At 37.4% G+C, this 22576-nt stretch overlaps 1 protein-coding gene across 3 annotated transcripts in view; it reads right to left on the reverse strand.

Annotated features, from left to right (window-relative positions):
• LOC150102627 (papilin-like) overlaps nt 1-22576 on the reverse strand; it is an 843028-nt gene that overhangs the window by 166342 nt on the left and 654110 nt on the right. For all 3 annotated transcript variants that reach the window (XM_090399411.1, XM_090399410.1, XM_090399409.1), the window contains one exon: nt 13919-14128. In XM_090399411.1, coding sequence (XP_090255537.1) covers nt 13919-14128 — 210 coding nt within the window. The remainder of the gene's footprint in view (nt 1-13918; nt 14129-22576) is intronic.

Genomic DNA, 22576 nt, shown 5'->3' on the forward strand with positions numbered 1-22576 from the left:
GGCTATGTCTGAAAAAGATCCTAAGCTACTCGTGTCAGCAACGGGAATTGAACCAGGACACTCCTTTCCCTAACATATGGTTGTGAAGCGCATAGCCACTTGGCTAACTGCATGGATTAATACATAGATACATAATAAAATTATATTTTGTGAAATTTATCTTGGACTGCATTTACTTTTCATATATCAGTATCAATCCAGTATCATTTCAATTTTCTGGCAAATAACATTTTCAGCAAATTTTTTCAGTGATCAATAATTCGGTCAATGAATTTTTCTGTGATGAATTTTCCACTAATGTTTCCTCGCAATGAATTGTCCGTGAACCCATAAAGTGAGTGCTCATGGGCAGTATCTGCATGTGCAGACACTGTTAACATGAACATGTTAAGGCAAATTCCGTGTATTTATTTCCTGAGCCTAGTCTTCTAGTTCTCTGTAATATATATATATTTCATTTCTTTGGTGGAAAGTGTTTCTTCTTGACTAGCTCAGTGTCAATACCAAATAGTTCACTCTCAACACTTGAATATAACATAGTTCCTTTATCAAATATTACCTTCTAATTATCACTAAATTCAATAATCGTGTTTCTAATGTTCTCTTTATGATATGTTCCACAAGGTTGTATCTGATCCTAAGCAACTAAGGAAATTCATTGTCCTTATTACCTCATGCTGTATTCCATTTCTAATCAATACTTTTACAGTTGAAGTTCTCAATAATTACTTCACTCTCACTAACCAACCTTATTTGGCTAAATTATTAAGAATGACCTCTCTCAATATTCTCTGACTTATAGCAAAACCTATTATATATCTTCTCCTATGCACTTCAGCATTGTGCATATCTTCAAAGCCAATAACATTTCTTACCGTTCTCTCAACTATGGCTTTCATTAACAACACTCAACTCTCCATCCAACCTTTTGTGAAATGTTACCTTATATTATTATTAGTCAAAGTTACTTAAATGTGTTTGATCTTCACCATAGCATTATCAGTATGAAGTTGGAAATATTGTGAATTATCCTAATAGGACATTTTTTGGTAAACAAACAACACAACTTATCAGTACATTTTCTATACTTTGGAATTGAGATAGCTATAAGACTGTTCAGTGAGTTAAGTCACAGAAAAATATTTCACAAGAAATTATAATAAAAAATAATTATTTATATTGGTTATAACTTATTGCATTATTATAAAGGATATAATAATAATAATATTATTATTATTATTTCACACCTCCAGGGAGTGCAAAGACTCATTGAGGAAGGACTTATCTACAACTGTCTCCCCCACTCAATCCACCAACTGACCTCAACTACACCAACGCCATCTACCGCCGACCACCACCACCACTAATATTTCCATAGACAATCACAAACATCCATGCCCACGGCGGGATTCGAACCCACTGCCTTTTGGCTGGAGAGTGGATACGCTAACCACTCGGCCACGACTATTATCTCGGCTAAATAATATCTGTCTTTTTTTATACTAGTTGCATTATTATAGAGGATATAATATCTATCTGTCTTTTTTTTAGCAAAATTTACAAACAAGCTTCCTGAGTCTTTTGTACCAGTGTCGAACGGGTTACAAACAAGAAGAGAACCTCAGAGAATTGAATATTTTAAAAATGATATGCATGTTTCAATGCAGAATGAGGGTTTAGTCAGCATTACACTCCTCAAAGTATAACAGCTACACAACAGCCAACTGCAACTCTGTATAGAAAAGACTGGGCAGATATGTCTTTCAACTGGAAAAGACCTGAGTTCAAAATGGAATAAAAACAAATTGACCAGACAATACAGCAATTAACAGATAGAAATACTTTTTGTGGGTGGTAGATGGTGAGATAAGTAGGTTTGGTACCTTAGACTTAGATTACATGCTTCCTAACAACATCCAAGATTGACCCCTCCACACTCCCACTATCTCATTCATGTCTATACTCCAAGATCCCCTTACTAAATTATAAGTTTCTATTATATCTCCTCTCCTTTGTACATTCCTCAAAATTTGAAGACCATTCTCTCAATCTGTTTTTCATATGCACAAATTCCCTAGACCAGTTATCATTTTAGTGACTCACCACTGAATCTTTTCAAAAAGGTTTTTATTACCTTGGAACTCAGGTAACCATATCATGGAAATCCAGATGTAGTTTTATCAGCCTTGTAAAATGAGAAAACAAATTCCTTATTCCTACAACTGTTCTCTTTAACAGTGCTGTTAGCTGATGTAGTGACTATCTTAGAAACATGACTCCTAAACTTTAACTTACTGTCAACAGTAACCCTCAACTCCTAGAGAATTGGAGATTATTATGGACAATGTGTTAAAGGCACTGACAGTGCAGCAAATTCCCATTAACATGATACCCTGCCTGTAATTATTATTATTATTATTTCTGGCAACTAAAAGGAGTCGACAGACTCATCGAGGGAGGCCCTAACATCATGTCAAGAACAACTATTTGACATTCACACAGTATCGATCATACCTTGCCTTGAACTCATTCACAGTCATAGCATCCACAACAGACTCTGGAAGCTTATTCCACTCATTCACCACTCTCCAAGTAAAAAACCTAGCTCTAACACCCCTGCTAACCACATTCTTGCCAGGTTCCATTTATGGCCCCTAGTCCTCCCACCCCAGTCCTATTCTCAAAAATATCTTCTGGATTAATCTTACAGAAACCCTTCAGTAATTTGAATGTCTCAATCATACCACCCCTTTTCCACCTATCAACAAATTTTTGCAACCCACAAATCTTCAACCTGTTCTCATAAGGTTCATTCCACAGACCTGCTATCATCTTGGTCACTCGTCTCTGGATCCTCTCCACCTCCTGCCCATCAAGAAGAAATCCTGGAGCCCATATCTGGGAACAGTAGTCCAGATGGGGTCTTATCAAGGCTCGATACAGAGGAACAATAACTTGTTTGTCTCTGCTTGTTAAAGTATTTTTCAGAAGCCAAGTGATTTGATGAGCTGATTTAGCCACTTTTGCTATGTGCCCCCTAAACTTCAACTCCCTATCCACCAACACTCCTAAATCCATGGCCTCATCAATCTCCTGGAGCACGGTTCCACCAATGTGATATACCACTGCTAATCTTTTCACCCTAAAATGCATAACTTTACATTTTGCCACATTAAATTGACATCCATTCTCCTTAGCCCACACCTTCAATCTATCCAAATCATCCTGATAAAATTTTGACATCTTCTGCATTCACTATTGCCCTACCCAACTTTGCATCATTAGCAAACAAATGAACCGTTCCTGTCAGTTCATTCCCTATATCGTTAATGAACAAATTAACCACCCTCCTATCCATCTCACCAACCCTATATCCAAAATGCATAACCTTACACTTTGCCACATTAAATTGACATCCATTTTCCTTAGCCCAGTCCTCCAAACTATCCAAATCATCTTGCAAAATTTTCACATCCTGTGCACTCACAATTGCTCTACCCAACTTTGCATCATCAGCAAACAAGTGAACACTTCCTCTCAGATCCTTTCCTATATTGTTAATGAACAAATTGAAAAGTAGTGGTCCAAGAACAGAACCCTGCGGCACACCACTAGTCACAAACCGTCTTTTTGACTCAACTCCTGAATAAAACACTCTCTGGTATCTCTCCATCAACCACAATCCTATCCATCTCACCAACCCTATATCCATCCCCATCTGCTCCAGTTTACAGATTAGAGTTCCATGTGGTATCCTGTGAAAGGCCTTGGCAAGGTCCAGTAGAATCACTGTAAACCCATTACTCTTATCCAGTTCAGTCATCACTGTGTTATAAAACATGAGCAAGTTACTGAGGCATGATCTACCCTTAACAAAACCATGTTGTCCCCCATACAGTATCCCATTTTCATCTATCCAATCCTGTATTCTTCTCTTGACTAATTTCTCCAAGACCTTGACAATGATTCCAGATATGCTCATCGGTCGGTAATTTACAACTGCAGTCTTGGAACCTCCTTTATGCAGTGGAACTATTTTCCCCTCTTTCCACCCCCTCGGGACTAACCCAGACCCGAGACTCAAATTAAACAAAATGGTCACGGGTACTAACAATTCTTTAGCTGCTTCACATACGACACGAGCTGGTATACCATCCAATCCCACAGATGTACTGACATTGAGGTTTTGCAATAGAATACTCACCTCTACTTCATTCACCACAATTCCCATATAATCTATTGGTTCATTCATTTCTGCAATGTCACCACCTGGATGATATATTCTTGCAAAGTGCTTGCTCAGTAATTCAACTATATCAACTGATTCAGTTACCTCCTTACCATTGGCATTCTTTAAAATCATTCTGCCATATACATTTTTTCTTTTACTTGCAACATATTGAAAAAACTGTTTGGGATTCTCTTTAGCCTGCATGACCAATGTTCTTTCATAATCCTTTTTTGTTTTTCTTACCACACTCGTTACCCTTCTGACTTGCACTGCTTTATACCGTTCATGTGCCTGCATACCGTTCATGGAACTGAATCAATCAAACTCCTAAGCTTGTCATACTTAACAGCCTGATAATTCCACATATACCCTGTCTTAATTGTAAATTCCACACCTTTAGCCACCTCCCAAGTCAAGACCCTATGATCACTCTCACCAATTGGTGGCAACGTGGTCATATTCATTACAGCCAAATTCTCAGATGCAATTACTAAGTTAAGCACTCTCTGACCCCTAGTATTTTCCATTACATGCTGTTGCAGATAGTTATCCCTTAATAACCACATAAAATCCAATCCCTTCCTCCCATGTGTCCTGTCCTCCTTCCAATCAATGTTACCATAGTTGAAATCTCCCATAATAATTACCTCCTTCCACTCATTTCTTCTATTCACTTATGCATACTATCTCCACCATCTATTCCATCACCTGGTCTATAGCAACACCCAACTGTATATTTTGTTCTGCTAGTTTCAATCTCACACCAAATAGCCTCAAATGTGCTCTTTTCTCTATCCTGCAGTTCCACTTCTATTCTCCTTGGCTGTAGCTCATCAGCTATCATCAATAACACTCCTTCCCCCATTTTATTCTCCCTGTCACTCCTGAGCACACCATACCCCTCACATTTGATCCCACTGGCTGTGTCATCTTCTGTCAGCCATGTTTCACTAATGCCAATACCCTGTGGTCTGGAAGTGCCAACCAAGGCCAAAAATTCTTCCTTCTTGTTCCTAATACTTCTGGCATTAGTATACATGAATTGCAGAAGCTGATTTGTCCCATCCCTATTTTGATGCCTTATACTAACTATCCCATTCTGATTTGTGGTCTTTCCTACTCGCCTGAGCATATTACACACATGCACACACTTAACTGTCACCCTAAAGTCTGCATATCTACTCCCCCCCCCCTTAATAACTGTAGTTTCCCTGATTCTGCACATTCACTTCCACTACATTTGACAACACCTTTTCAAGTCTCCGTACACCAAATCCATTCAAATGTAAACCATCTATTTTATATAAATCCTTTCGCCCATCGAACTCATTCCACACATCCACAGATTCCACACCACTCATCATGCATAATTCACGCATAAAGTCATTAGCAATTATGGCCCTCCTTTTACACTTTTCACTGTCATACTGTGGCAACAGACTCGCCATCCTAACTCTCTTACTCTTCTCTTTTGCTACCTCAAGCAATTCCTTCACATCCTCACTCATAGCCATTTTGTTTTCTTTCAAATCATTTGTACCTGCCACCACTATCAATTCTTTCACCCGCTGCTTTTGCATTCTAATTGAGTCGCTTACATTCTTAACGTTCGCACCAGGTTGGTACGATTTTGTTAAAACTCTCAACCAACACACCTCTTACTAAGGAATCTCCATACAACACTCGCACTTTCATTTTGTTTACACTCACTATCATACCCTTATTTTTTCTATCATACTTTTGCCGATTATTAGTCACTGTGCTCGGTAACATTTTTGCCAATGCTCCAGCTGCCGATTTGCCTTATGTATTGCTCCACGTAATAGAGCGATCTCACTCATTGCGTCAGTGTCATCATTTTTATTCTCCGATGATTCATTCAATCATTCTGTATGTCTACCTTTATTCTCACTTTCAACACCACTCTCACAGCTATCAGGTACTACCTCGCAAATATCACCATTCATACCTCGCATATCACTGTTATCTAGATTCTCACTTTCAACAATGATATCACTCACATGACCTGAAACACTCTTTAAATCTTCACATTCTTTACACTTTTTGCATACATTCACTCCACTATCGTTATTCAACCAGACTCCAACCGCTCTCCTCAATGCATACATTTTGCAAACGGTACACCGAATCAAATCCTTTAAATTAAAATTTTTAGACAAATATGGTGATCTGGACGCCATCTTTGTATTCCTCTTTATGGGAACTATGTGCACAAATAATCGTATCTATCAATTTACTATTAAAATACTCAAAAAACACACAGAAATCACCCAGACATACACTAAAATACTAAAAGTAAACAATACCATGTAAATACTATGCAAATTCACCAATTATTACTCAAAATATCACTTATCCGTTCAGGAGCTATCCACAAACACTACACACTCCATGTTCTTCGTTCTTCATTCAAGCTACATAACCTTATCCGCTTGGCAACAATGTACTGCTACTCCTCATTTGTTCATATAAGCAATCTATCAAATCAGTCTACAGGGATTCAGATACATGCTAATCACTCTCTCTCTCTCTGTCTCTCTCCATAACATGGCATCATTTCATCAACTGTTCTCTTTAACAGTGCTGTTAGCTGATGCAGTGACTAAACCTTAGAAACATGACTCCTAAACTTTAACTTACTGTCAAACTTTAACTTACCATCTATAATTGGAAACTTCTGTCCTAGAACCATGCTTGATAACTAATAATTAAGGAATTGACAGCATACGCTATATATGCTGTCAATAGTGTGATACGCTGTAATAGTGTACGCTGTCAATTCTTTAATTATTAGTTATCATGTATAACCAGCGTATAAGCCTCTCAACAAAAATAGAACCATGCTTGTGGAGTTGTACTATTTGGCCTTCTTTCTATTGATTGGGAACCTTACACAGTGCAAGACTTTCATTAAATAATGAGGTCAAGGGCATAGCTAACTGTTGTGTACATTGCGATATATCATCTATTCCCACAGCCTTATTAACATCTAACCCAATCAACACGTGATACACTTCTGATTCTTTCATCTGCAATTCTCCTAACACTTGCCTCCCTTCTATATATGCACATTATCATTTACACCAATATGGTATATGCTGGTAAAGCTGTTCATTCAATAATTCCACAATAATAATATCCTTTTCAACAGCTTCTGATTCTTTCATCTGCAATTCTCCTAATACTTGCCTCCCTTCTATATATGCACATTATCATTTACACCAATATGGTATATGCTGATAAAGGTGTTCATTCAATAATTCCACAATAATAATATCCTTTGCAACAGCCACTATTGCCATGACTATCCACCAGTGTCAACCTGCCATAATTATTCTTCCTCTTTCTTGCTATATAGTGGAAGGATTTCCTGGAATTAGCTTTGGTCTCACCAGCCAATCTCCTCCCATACTACATCTTTTCTTTTTTTTACCATGCTCATCACCTTTCTAGCCTAGTCAATTATTAGTGGTGAATCTATCTATTAATAGTAAATAACTAAGCACTAGTTGTTCACCACTAATCTACTTTACAGATGTATTTTTTTAAAGTCCTTTTTTATTGATAATAAAAAAGTCTTAAAATAGAGAATGGGGATAGAAGAATAAGAAGATGAATGTGATGGTGGTGTCATATCCACTCTGATTCTCTATCATTAGCGGGTTGAGAATCAGAGCAGAAATGATTTACTAATGCTTTGAGAGTATATGGTGTGAGTTAAAGGTTTGCAGGTTGAGATTTATTATTATTATTATGGGCAACTCCAAGGAGTCCTTAGACTCATCGAGGGAGGTCAAAAACATCATGCCAAGAACTATTCAGCATTCACACAGTATCTGTCATACTTTGCTTTGAACTCATTCACAGTCATGGCACCCACAACAGACTCAGGCAGCTTATTCCACTCATTCACCACTCTCCAAGTAAAAAACCTAGTTTTAGCACCCTTGGTAGCTACACTCTTGCTCAGATTCCATGGATGGCCCCCCAGTTCTCCCACCATCAGACCTGTTCTGGAAAATTTCCTCTGAATTAATCTTGTAAAAACCCCTCAGTAATTTGAATGTCTCAATCATACCACCCCTCTTCCACCTATCAACCAACTGCTGCAATCCACAGATTTAATAGAATGTTGCTATAGACCAACAAATATAGATGTAATGAGAAGGAAATGTTTAGGCAAATTAGTTTGCCAAGTGCAAAGGTGATTATTATGGAGGATTTCAGCTTATAGTAATGTAGACAAAGTGGAATAGAGTAAATTTTTGGACTTCTTAAGGGAGAGACAACTGTCTTATGCAACATGTGGTGGTGGTGGTGGTGGGAACATGAGATCATGAGCTTTGTTTTAGTCATTGCATCAGAGAATCTAACTGTGATTGAGATGTCACACTTGCACCAGTGGATGAGAGCAATTATGTAGCATAACTTGGAGGATGAATACACAGGTAGAAGTAACAAGGCAGAAGGCATTTAGGGTAATTCTAACAGACTTAGAAACCAGCTTGGAGCAGTACAATGGATGAAAGAATTTGAAGGAAGAGAAGTCAATAGTGTATGAAAAATAATTAAGAAAAAATTGTGGATAGCAATGGCAGATTGCATACCTCAAACGAAGAAGAAGATAAAGCAGTTTCATGTCAAATGGGTGACTAGAGAGATTAAACAGGAATTGCAGATGAAAAATAAATTATAGAAGACATATAAAGAGAGGTGCAAAAAATAGTTGCATGAGGGATATGTCTCAGGCTAGGTGACTATTATAGTAAAGACAGAAAAACTAGAATATGAGTGGAGACCAGTACCAATCTAAGGAGAATGCCAAAGATTTTTTTTTTTCACTATATCATCAGTAGGAGGAAAAATAACTGTGAATTAACTGCTGAATGGAGATAGAATATGGGTGACTAAGGCATATGGTTGATATGCCTTAGTCATTTTATTATTTTAATATCTGGTGTTCCATTCAGGCTTTATTCCTAGAGGAATAAGAAGTAGTGAAATGCTAGAAGTCAATGAAGAGAATGTATTTCAATATTGTAGGTGTCCTCCTGCTAATTTCAGGGAAGAAATTCAAGTACTTTGGGTCGGTTGTCGAGAGGAATGGTGACCTGGATGAGGAAATACAGCACCGAATAACATGCGGTTGGATGAATTGGAGGAAGATGAGTGGGGTCCTGTGCAACAAGAGAGTGAGTTGTAAGAGGAAAGGAAAGCTCTATAAGATGGTGGTGAGGCCGGCGATGCTCCATGGTGTGGAGACGTGGCCTATAACCAAGGCACAGGAGAGGAAGATGGAGGTAGCGGAGATGTGGATGTTGAGATGGATGAGTGGTGTGACAAAGAAGGACAGGATAAGGAATGACTACATCAGAGGGACGGTTAAGGTGGGACCAATTGGCAAGAAGATACAAGAAAGTAGGCTGAGGTGGTTTGGACATGTTGAGAGGAAGGGTGAGGAGTATGTTGGTAAACGAGTGGAGTATATGGAGTTGGAGGGAAGGAGGAAAAGAGGCAGGCCCAAGCTCAGGTGGAGGGATAAGATGACAGAGGATCTTAGGGAGAAAGGATGGAGTCCGAAGGATGCTCTGGACCGGAGAACTTGGAAGAGGAAGGTTAAAGGTTGGTGCGCCGACCCCGTTTAACATGGGATAAGGCAGAGTGAAAGAAGAAGAAGAAGAGGTGTCCTCCTGCAATGAGTCTTTGGACTCCTTGGAGGTGTTAGGAATAATAATAATTTAAAAAAAAAAAAAAAATCAGCTAACGCCTTTTTATTCCCGTATATACGGGAGTAGGCGAGGCCATTTAGCCCTATCTAACTTTTGGAGACTGAGTGGGCAGTTCAATCTCCACTGGTACCCAATCAGAGACATATGGCCCAAGGCTATCACTAATTAAGCGGTACGCAGTGAAGAGAGACGGGCAGTGAAGAGAGACGGCTCAAATGTGCCGCCATCTCGTGGTCTCTAACCCTAACACAATATATTTAATGTCTGAAATAATGTGGGTTCTACGGTCGATTTTCTCGAGTTTACAGGACGAAAAACCCGAGTTTCCGGGAGGAAAAACCTGCTTGCCCGTGCCAGAGATCGACTAACTCGGGAACCGGTCGAAAAAAGGCTTAGAAAAATTTCCTCTAGTCGCCGACTAGACTCGAAACCAAGACTTCCTTCGTGCGGCCTAGCGCGGTGGTGTGTAAACGCCACATCCACTGAGCTACACAGGCTCTTTTTATTTTTTTAAAAAATCAGCTAACGCCTTTTTATTCCCGTATATACGGGAGTAGGCGAGGCCATTTAGCCCTATCTAACTTTTGGAGACTGAGTGGGCAGTTCAATCTCCACTTATAATAATAATAATTTGAGTACACTAAATGTCAGAGAGGTGGGGGAAGGATTCAATGGAATTTCGGTATATGTTTTTACAGGAATGTTCTTTGGAATTGATTGCGCCTTGAACCTGACTAATGAAAGTCTTGCAATAGGGAAAATTCCTGGAGAGTTGAAATAGGGTAAGATAGTGCTATTGCATAAGAGTGGTATCAAACTATACACTAGTTGGTATTTCTTCTGTGGTGTTGTTGAGAATTTGGAGAAATTGGCAAGAACATTCCTGCATGTCCTGATCTTAGATGAGCAGTGGATAGGTAAGGAATACACTATCATTTTTTTTTTTTTTTTTTTTTTTGCAATTTGATAGAGTACTGTATGACAGGTTGATTTTGAAGTTGCAACATATGGGCTTGGATATCGAATTGGTGGAATGGATTGGTAACTAGCTTTTTTTTTTTTTTTTGACAGATATCAGATAATTGTATATGCAGGAGTACTATCAGAGAATAGGAAAATTACAAGTGTAGCTCCACAGGGTTCAGTACCGGAACAACTGCTGTTCAATCTTCATGCAAGTAATGTTGTGACTACAGACACAACAGAGATATATTCAGATGTTTAGAGGTGACGTGAAGCTTGCAAGGGTTATTAGTCATAGTGCTGATTTTTGGCTCTTGAGAGGATTTGAATAATTTGTAAAGGTCAAATGAATAGTTATGTCATTTCAATGCAACTAAATGTAAAATTTGGGATCCACCAATGGGATGATTCCTACTCACTTTGTGGAGTTATACTGAAGAAGTGGGGAAAATAAGGAGTTTTGGGTGATTGTAGATAGACATTTGAAGTCTATCTACAGTCACTCATTGCAGTAATTCTCTGAGCTGTTTTCACATTGAAAATGTGAAAACAGCTCAGAGAATTACTGCAATACTGAGGACACCAACCAGGAGAGAGAAACGGGGACTGATCTTAATGTATAAAGCTTTGATCAGATTACCACTGTTTTATCTCTCTCTCTCTCTCTTTGTCAATGACTCATTATGGGTCATTGTGTTGTCCAAGTGAATACTAGACAACACAAGGTCAACTGTACCATTCCTTAAACTCATTTGCCATTTGCACTTTTACCACACTTCAACAGCTTAAATATCTCAATCATACCTTCTGTTTATTTTCTATTCACCAAACTCTCTGAGCCCAGATCTGGTCACTGGAATGTGAAGCTAATAAAATAACCTTCGAGCAGATATAGAGTCAGACAGTGTAAATGATATCAGGACTGTACAATGGTGTTATGGGGATAGACTAAAATCATGCAAACTACAGAGTTTGGTGGATAGAAGATGAAGGGGGAGACATAATTGAAATGTTTAAATGTGTTGAAAGGTTATTATTAAATTGGTTTGTACTATGTTGGATTCTAATTATGTAGAAAATAGAATAAATGTTATTTGATTCAGAATCCAACATGATTTTCCATCACAAAGGCTGCGTTTGTAAATATTATTTAATGTAAATAACGTAAATTATAATTTGATATCATATAACTACCTTAATTATATCAAATATTTAATTATTTAATCAAAGAAATGTGTTAATGGTAAATAGATTCTGTATTAATTATTATTAAGCTATTTTATTTATTGTTATGTCAATATTATAAAAACTTGCGTTTGCAATAGTAACTACGCATTTATTGAAAAGCAAATATTCTAATTATTCCTATTTGTGTATAAAGCTTAACGGTATGTAATGACTCAATGTAATAGTATAGCCTTGTCTAACATTGGCGAGAATGTTTATGTTTGTCTGTTGTCATGGAGACGCATGAAATAAACGAGTGCGAGTGGAACAGAGCGTGGGCTAAAGAGAGAATAAAAAAAAAAATATATAAAAAAGTAAGGAGTTGGGACGGAAACTTGGAAGTGAAAGGAAGCAGGGTGATAAAATAAAGAAGTAGAAGTAAATAAAAGGTTCTTAAGAGTAGGAGTTAAGTGGATAATTTTTAGAAGTGAGCAAGAACGTAATGAATTTTATAGTTGGCTGAAATTGAAATCAGCAGTAATAATAGAAAGAAAATTAAAGCTACAATTGGATAAAGTAAAAAGCTGAACATTCAAGGAAGAATTCTGAATAAACCCAGCTGATCTAGTATTGCAGCTTATTTCCGATTTGCCCTAAAGAGAACCTCACAGTGTTTTAATTAATTTATGAGTGGTAATAAGGATAGTTGAAGTGCCCTAATTGATGCCAAGAATTCTGAGGCGTAATTGATAGTGCTTTAAGTATAACTGCAGATAAGTTTTGTAGATGTGTTTTTATTCTTTAAGTGTGATAAGTAAATTCCAGAAGTTTGCTCACAACATAATAGATGTTCTAGGAACCATTTCCGGTAAGGTCTATCATAGTGAATTATTAACTTTAACTGTGGAAACCCTTCGTGATTGAGAGTTGGAGATAGGAATTGTTTGAAAGATATTTTCAGCTATTAGATCCTGTAATATTTTGAACTTATAGCATGACTGAAAAATGTGTGAAAACTAATTAGATTGGATGTTCTATTATATTCATTTAAGTGTAAAAACTTTATAACCCAGAAGCTAAGAAGGTGTATGTGAAGACTTGGAAGATTGTGCTAATGTAATTGACTTGACTTAATGTTTGACTTATTTCTATTGTTTAAAATTAGAAGTAAAATTTATGTAAGTGTTATATGACCTATATTAAATGCTTTATTTGTTAACCTAACTGTTGTATTTGCATGAAATTCTTTTTACTGCACCATTCACAAAAATTCGAATCTAGCGGGAATCCCAAAGAGAGAAAATAAATACTTTGGCCTGAATGAATGAAAAGACTGCTAACTAATTTTGAATTGATCCTACTATTTCATATAGACTTGTCTAAGGATAGAGTGGTGCAGTATAATAGAAATTTCTCTACCCTTAGATCAGTGATCAATTTACAATTAGTTTTCCTTATTTTATGAAAGTGACTTTTAACAAGATGGCGGATTCGAACATTAAGAGAATGGAGAGGATGTAAAAGTGAAAATGGTTGATGAGTTTAATGAGTGGTATGATAGACTAAGTTGTCTGGTGTTGACCTCTCGTGATGAATCTTATGTCTCCATGGAGGTCAAGAAAATAATAATAATCATAAAATTACATGCTTAAATTTAAAATTTAAAATTACATACCAATTATAAATCAGTTGTGTGTTTTAACATGTGAGAGGGACAAGTTACGAGGATTTAAAACCACCAGTCAGCTTTAGTAAATAATTTTAAGGCATCTCTTTAAATACACATATAATTCAAGAGAAGCCATACCTATTTGGAATTCATCATCAGGATTATCTGTTGCCAAGAGCATTCTACAATTCTTTTCACATTCGAGGTATGTTGCAAAGTTATTTTCATTTCCTCCACAGCCACTGTAGTAAAATCTGCGACACTTTGCTTCACTGGTATCATAATACCACCTTTCTCGAAATTCATAACAGTTTCCAATTTCTTGAGATAGACTGCATATGTCTTTTTCTATGATTTGAAAAACATTTTTGCACATTAAAGAGATGAAAATTATTATTTAAAAACAATTACTAAATCAATATTTATTCACAAAGTTACAAAAACATGATGGTGAACTTTTTTACAGTTTTACTAATTACAATCAAGTTGTTAAAAAGAAATACAGGCCAATAATAAAAGGTTTGAAATTTTTTCGTAAATGTCAAACATGAAGCAGGGACATAATCAAAATAAATTTCAGCAGAAAGATGTAGGATGAAAGAAAAAATATAATTTTCAAGAAGACAAATTAATTTGAAAGGCTGTGCATATTATACATTTTGCTGCTAGTATTTTTATTCCAGCCTAGTTGGCCAGAAGGCTAGCATATCTGCTTTCCAATCAACAGGCTGTGAGTTCAAAGCTTACTGCAGCATGAATATTTGTGAATATCTTTAGTTGATAGATGAATTTAATGACACAATTTATGAGACCACTGCCTTACTTAGTGGAGTCCCTAAGTGGCTTGGAAAAGTTTCATGTTTAGTCTACAGAGCAGAAGTCCTAGATTATATTAAAAATAAATAAAACAAAATAAATAAATAAGAAAAAAAAAGATAACCTTAGTGCACCTGCAGTAGTAACATGCATGCTATAGGTTATAACCTTTGTGGGTGGATGTCACAAAAAATAAAATAAAAATAATAAAGTGTTTTGCAAACTTTTGAAGCCAGTTAGAAAATTATCATTCCCATTGACATGCTTACTGTAAATTGAATAAACTATGAAAATCATTTTTTTCTAAAATATGTCTCCTCTTGAACAAGTTTTCATGTAACAGAACCACCACAAAAAAGTAACTTTACCTCACATGAACTGAATTGATGCTATGATACAATGATTAAATCTACCTGCTATATAAGCATGCTTATATAGCAGGTAGATCTGTTGGCTGTGTGCATTTTCTGGCTGATTTATATTGCAGAACTGAAACTTCTAGCTTCTTGGAGGAGAAACAATGATATCTCCATATCATTACTTCAGTTGAACTCATAGTTCCTGAAAAGTCTTTATAAAGGTGCTTTTGCATCCTAGATGGAATTCTTTTTATTATTACTTAACATCTCCAGGAAGTCCAAGGACTCATTGTGGGAGGGCACACTACTCTACTTCACTAAATACATCTCATCCTCTCCATCGCCATTTAATTCTCCAACTACGACACTACTACCATCAATGCCATCTATTGCCCATCATCACCAACAACAGTATTTTTGTCTGTAAATTGCGTATGTTCTGAAGGCCAATTTGTCTATAAGCGGGATGAAAAACCCACATTTCCGGGAGAAAAACCCCTACTACCACTGTATGAGATCGGCTAACTCACCTTCAATTCAACTCAGTCTTACAAAGTAAAAGGCATTGTTGTTGACAAAAGAGCCTCTGTGGCACAGTCTGTATTGACAATGCCCTCTGGTTGGAAAGACCTGGATACGAATCCCACCAAGGAAATGAAGAACCTTTATAACAACTTTTCAACTGAAGATGAATTAGCTATTTTCATACAAGAAGTGACAGGGTATTTCATCAGCAACAGACAAACCAGCAAGAACATATGCAATAAACAAACATAATATCATGACATAAAAATATCATTCTTTATTGAGTTGATTAATAATTAAATTAATATTCAGCATACAATTTTCTACTCACATAATAGATTTTGTCTACTTATATCACAATTTAGGAGGTGAAAGTGAAGAGACACATGGATTTGTAATGATTTCTTAAGTATGCTACCATATACAATATGAATATATGAAGTAAGATAGGTTTATATTTAATTTTGCAAATTTGCATGAAAACAGTAGCATCAATAATTCATCACCAATGCATCAATATTTTTTTTAAATGATATATTCTAGACTTATTGGGTAAAAATTAATTCGGAGTGATTGTAATAGTTCTTCCTGACAGCATATTCTTCATTTAGGCAATAAAACATAATTTTCTAATAGTTTATTTGCAGCAGGCTGTGCACCGTGTATTCATTGTTGCATAATGCCTATATTATTATTATTATTATTATTAAACAAGACCTCATGGAGTCAAAGACTCATCTAGGAGGTCCTTTTATCTCACACACATCTCATCATACCGGGTCTTAAACACATTCAAACTCCTTGCAGACACCACACTCTCAGGCAAGGCATTCCAATCATTCACAACTCTGCACGAAAAAAACCTGCCTCTCACTCCCCTACTCACACCCTCTTTATACAGTTTCCAGGGATGACCTCTGGTTCTCCCCTGATCTCCCACTATTCTCTGTAGAACTTCTCCACCATTGATCCTATAACAACCCCTTACCAACTTGTAGGTCTCTATCATATCTCCCCTCTTCCTTCTCTCTACTAGACTCTGCAAATTACATCTTTTCAATCTTTCCTCATACTCGACATTCCAGAGGTCAGAAACTACCTTAGTCAGTCACCTTTGGACCCTTTCCAACATCTCTTCATCCTTCTGAAAACCAGGTGACCAAATCTGGGCACAACAGTCCATGTGTGGCCTAATCAAAGCCTTATACAATGGAACAAGAATCTCCCTACTTCTACATGTCAGTGTCCTCCTCATCATTCCCAGAAGTCTTTGTGTTGTCTTCACAATTTTGGCGATGTGTCCCCTAAATTTTAGATCCTTATCCACTATCACTCCCAGATCTCTTATTTCCTCTACTTCCAACAATATATTCTCACCAAGCATAAATTCTGCATCCCATCTTTGTTTTCCAAATTTTAAAACCTTACATTTTGCAACATTGAACTCACATCCCCATTTGCTTGCCCAATCACTCAATTTATTCAAGTCTTCTTGCAAGGCCACAACATCTTCACTACTCTTTATGGTTCGTCCCAACTTTGCATCATCTGCAAACAACTGAATATCTCCATCCAAATTTTCGCCAATATCATTAATATACAAGTTAAATAGTAATGGCCCTAAAACAGATACCTGAGGCACTCCACTAGTGACTTTCCTTTTCCTGGATATTGCACCCCCATACACAACTTGTTGATACCTATCAGATAGCCAGTCTCCAATCCAATGCACTAATCTAATATCCAACCCCATCTGCTCTAGTTTGACTGTCAACTTATCATGAGGTACTCTATCAAAAGCCTTTGCGAAATCCAAGTATATTACTGTGTATCCTTCTCCTCTGTCCAAGGAAGCAGTCACTTTATTGTAATAAGTAAGTAGATTACTAAAACACGACCTCCCTTTAGCAAATCCATGCTGTCCATCAAAGATTATACCATTGTTGTCAACCCAACTCTGGATCCTAGTTCTCACAAGCTTCTCCAACAACTTAACCACAACACCTGACACACAGATAGGCCTATAGTTTGATGCTTGAGTTCGATCACCTCCTTTATGAAGTGGCACAATCTTGCCCTCCTTCCACTCTTTAGGGACTTGACCAAGTGCAAGACTCGTATTAAAAAAATATGTCAAGGCAGGTGTCAACTCTCTGGCACATTCCTTCAGAATACGCGGTGATATATTATCAAGTCCCACAGCCTTATTTACATCTAGAGTACTCAACTCCCCAAACACCTCTTGCTCACTTACAGTCAGTCTCTCCTCCCCATCATCAACTGCTCTTAATCTCTCCATGAAGTCACATTCACAAGATTGAAAGATCTTTATGAACTGCTCATTAAGTATCTCCACCACACATTCTGCAACAGCTGTCTTTATACCATTTCCTCCAATCAATGTCATCCTTCCATAATCATTCTTTCTTTTGCTGGCTACATATCGAAAGAACTCCCTAGGATTCTTTTTAGCTTCATTAGCTAACTGCTGTTCATACCTCTCTTTAGCTACTCTCACCAACCAAGTCACTCTCCTTGCCTGGTCTTTGTAGAACTCATGAAATTGGTTACTTCCACTTCTCTTATGCTGCCTCCACAATGCCCTTTTTCTCTGTATTGCATGCTTAATCTCTTTATTCATCCATCTCACACCTAACTTATTTAACCTTCTCACCCGTGGTATACATTCAGACATTGCATCCACTAAATATTTTTTGAAAATCCCCCAAGCTGCATTGATCTCTTTTCCAGCTAACTCCTCATTCCATTCTACACCTGCAAGCTGTCTCCTGAGCTCTTCATAATCACCCCCCCCCCCCTTGTAGTTCCACATATACCCTTTTTTCACAGGGGTCCTTGCACTGCTGGCAACCACCCAAGTAATCACCTCATGGTCACTTTCACCAATTGGTGGATGATTTGATACATCATTGATAATTACATCCTCCGATGAGATGACCAAATCCAAGACCCTTAATCCTCTTGTGCCCTCTGTTACATACTGTCTGAGGTAGTTATCCCTCAAAAACTCAAGAAACTCATTTTCTTTACTTCCAGTTGCTATCTCTTCATTCCAGTCTATATTGCCATAATTAAAATCACCCATAATGATCACCCTTTTCTTATTTGCTTGGCTTATTTGACTATACATTTCACTATCACCAACATCCACATTACCAGGTCTATAACAACATCCCACCAAGTATTTGATTCTATTCACCTCTATCTCACACCATACTGCCTCAAAACCACTGGCCCCATTTCCCTCTTGCATCTATACCTTGTATGGACATAACTCTTTCTCTATCATCAATAGCACTCCCCCTCCCTTTTTACCCCTTCTATCCTCACGAAACACATCATACCTTTCCATCTCTATTCCTGTCAGGATGTCATCCTCATCTAACCATGTTTCACTTATTCCGACAATCTCTGGGTGCACAGACGCAATTAGTGCAATCATTTCATCCGCCTTGTTTCTTATACTTCTAGCATTGGTATACAAACACAACTCATTTCTGGATCTACAGCTAGTTCCACTGATACCACTCACTCGATGTGATCTCTCCATGCTGGACTGAGGCCATTTCCCTTTCTGCTTCTTCATTTTAGAACCCTTTGCAATTCCATCTGTTTCCTTTTGATCCCTGATCATCCCATTACTTTCCTGCCTACACATTCTCTCACCTCCTCTTGGAGCATCCACCTTTCTCACGCTGTGTATCCCTGTCCACCCTGAGCCTCGCCGTTTCCCTGCTCCTCTTGCACACCCATTCTCTCATTTTCTATACTCATACCACTCACTTCCCCATTCATAACCACCTCTTCAATCTCTCCTGTCTTACTCTCCCGCTCTTCCACATCACTTACCATTCGATCTGATTCATTCTCTCTATTCACTTCTCTACCTTCCAGCAGCAGTCTCTCCAAGCGACTCACACCATAACCACTCAAATGCAGTCCATCGCTCCCATACAGCTCACTTCGTCCCTCAAACTCATTCCACACATTAACAAACTGTACTCCCATCTCCTCACACATTTCAGCCAGAATATCATTCATAATCCTTGCTCTCCGCCTCATTTCACCACAATCATACCTAGGCAACACACTGACCACCCTTCCTGTCACACTATTCTCCTTTATCTTTCCAAGCAGTCTCCTGACATTCATTTTGACATGCTCTTTGTTCTCTCTGAAATCATTCGTACCAATTAATACAATTAACTCTTTTGCTCGTTCCCGCCTCATATTCAATGCCTCAATCACTCTACTCATTTTACCGCCTGGAAAACATACCTTGTGCATTTTATCCTCTAGCACACCTTTAATAATGGAGTCGCCATACAATGCCACTCGCTCATCTTTTGTTAACTCTTTCATGCCATCATGATTTATTTTAATAGTTTTGACCTGAATTCTCTTAATTTCATTCCGCATCCATTTCATTTCTTGCCTCATCCAATCCAATTCACCTTCTGAACCTCGCGACACATTCACTCTATCATTAAATCTTTCTAACTTTCTAACTCTCGACCCCCTCTTCTCACTTTCCCTCTCATTCATCCTTCTTTGTTTCTGTACTTTCGGTCCAACATACGTCCAACTTTCACTATCATTCTTCTCACTTTCACTCTCACATATCTTTCTTTGTTTCCATACTTTCGGACTAACATGCGTCGAACTTTCGCTATCATTCTTCTCACTTTTACTGTCATTCATCTTTCTTTGGTTCAGTACTTTCGTTCCAACATGCGTCCAACTTTCGCCATCAGTCATTCTTTTTTCGCTATCATTCATTCTTTCGATTTTTTTTACTTGTGATTTCTGCACCACGCCATTTCTACTTTCATTCGTTCTCTCAATTTCGTTTCTTTCCGCCTTACTTTCGTCCCTTTTAACATCCGTTACGGTTGTCAAATCGCTCTTTCTTGTTTCCTGATTTTTTAACATTTTTTCGCCTGTCCTTCTCGCCATCCTTCTCTTTCAAACGTGCACTCGCGACACAATCGGTACTAGCACTTTCTGTCATCAACTTCATATTCGCATTCATCAATTCCTCGTTCAGGTCACATTTCGCACACACCCTTCTTTCATCCGCACTAAACATCCACAAATCATTTATGTAATCGAAGGAATACATATAACAGACCTCACACTTAACGAACCGACTGAAATCCAAATTAAAATCATGGAATGACAATGCCGCCGCCATTTTTTTTTTTTTTCTCTGCATGTTACTAGGTCTAATATTAACGTTTTCGTTATCCCACAATATTATCCAATATCAATTTTCTCTTTCCTACCATGGATCTCTTTCCTTCCAATCAAAATTCTCTTTGGCCTACATTCAATATCCATCTACCTTTCTCTATGTTTATGTTTGCTAGATTTCATTCATTCTTCAGTAACACTCTTTAATGGGTCATAGCAATCAAATCATGGATATTATATCATTTATAATATCCATATTTTCTTTCCTGGATGATTAGAAGAATGGAAAGAATTTCTACATTTTAAAATTTTAGTCTGGACATTTCAAAAGTTTAATTAAACTGATTAATTTAAATTTATGAGGTATATACAGAAACTATGTGCTGATCACACATACAAGTGGTGCAAGAAGTATGTAAAGGATAGCCATATTGTCAGTTCTCAGTTCGAGTTTATAAGTTTGCATAAACATTATAAAATCAGCAAGAAAATAAAAAATCTGGCAATTCTGAGAGATACAGTCAGTAATAAAATTTTTGAATGCCAAAAATGTTACCCAGCTAAAATTTATCAGCAAGTTAGTGGAATGTATAGAGAAAATGTCATTAGTAAGGGAATAGAAAGAAGATGGGAGTAGGATTTTTGCAAAAACTTGTGTATCCCCTCATCAGACAAATGTGGCAAAGTAGCTGATGGTATGTGTAATAAAGTAATACTGAAAATGTTTTAACTTCATTCATTCACCACCCACTGGAAATTGATTCTGCATGCCTTGTGGTCAATATATTGGAGAAATCTGATTAGGAGGAGATTACAGGATTGGGATGATGGACACAAGATTCTCTATGATGGTCAGAAGAAAAGTGACACCAAGGTTGAATAAATGCAAAATTATATGTTTCCCACATACAAGCAGTGAAAAGGCATATTGACTTAATATTCAAATACTCAAAATCACAGTTAGTTATACAAAGTTTTTTCACTTGATTATATTTTAAATTAAACTTGCCAAGAAATTATATCCTTGTTTAATTCTTATCCAAATATAGCAAACAAAGTTTTTTTTATTATTATTACGGGCAACTCCAAGGAGTCGACAGACTCATCGAGAGATGCCCTAACATCATGTCAAGAACAACTATTCGACATTCACACAGTATCTATCATAACTCGCCTTTAACTCATTCACAGTTATGGCACCCACAACAGACTCTGGCAGCTTATTCCACTCATTCACCACTCTCCAAGTAAAAACCTAGCTCTAACACCCTTCTAACCACACTCTTGCCCAGCTTCCATGTATGTCCCCTAGTCCTCCCACCACTAGTCCTATTCTCAAAAATATCTTCTGAATTAATCTTATAGAAACCCTTCAGTAATTTGAAAATGTCTCCATCATATCACCCCTTTTCCACCTATCAACCAATTTCTGCAACCCACAAATCTTCAACCTGTTCTCATAAGTATAATAAAACCTTCATCTTCAACCTGTTCTCATAAGGTTCATTCCACAGACCTGCCACCATCTTGGTCACTCGTCTCTGTATCCTCAGAAATTTCACAAACTTACTCTCCTTGTTCCCATACACTATCTCCTCCTTCCAGTCTATATTCCTGTGATTAAAGCCTCCCATCAGGATCACCTTCTTTTTATATGGCCAATTATTATATTGTTATTATTATTATTATATGACACTTCCAAGGAGTCTGAAGACTCATCGAGGGAGGGCATCCACTTTACAACTATCTCCATTACTCAATGTACCAACTACAGCAAACCGCAACTACCATCATCATCTACACCAATGCCATCTCCTACCCACCACCACCACCACTAGCATTTTCATAGACAATCACAAACACCCATGTCCATGGTGGGATT

The sequence above is a fragment of the Typopeltis vanoorti genome, chromosome 10, assembly GCF_054136105.1.
Source record: "Typopeltis vanoorti isolate ZY-2024b chromosome 10, IOZ_Tvanoo_1.0, whole genome shotgun sequence".
NCBI classification, from domain to species: Eukaryota; Metazoa; Arthropoda; class Arachnida; order Uropygi; family Thelyphonidae; genus Typopeltis; species Typopeltis vanoorti.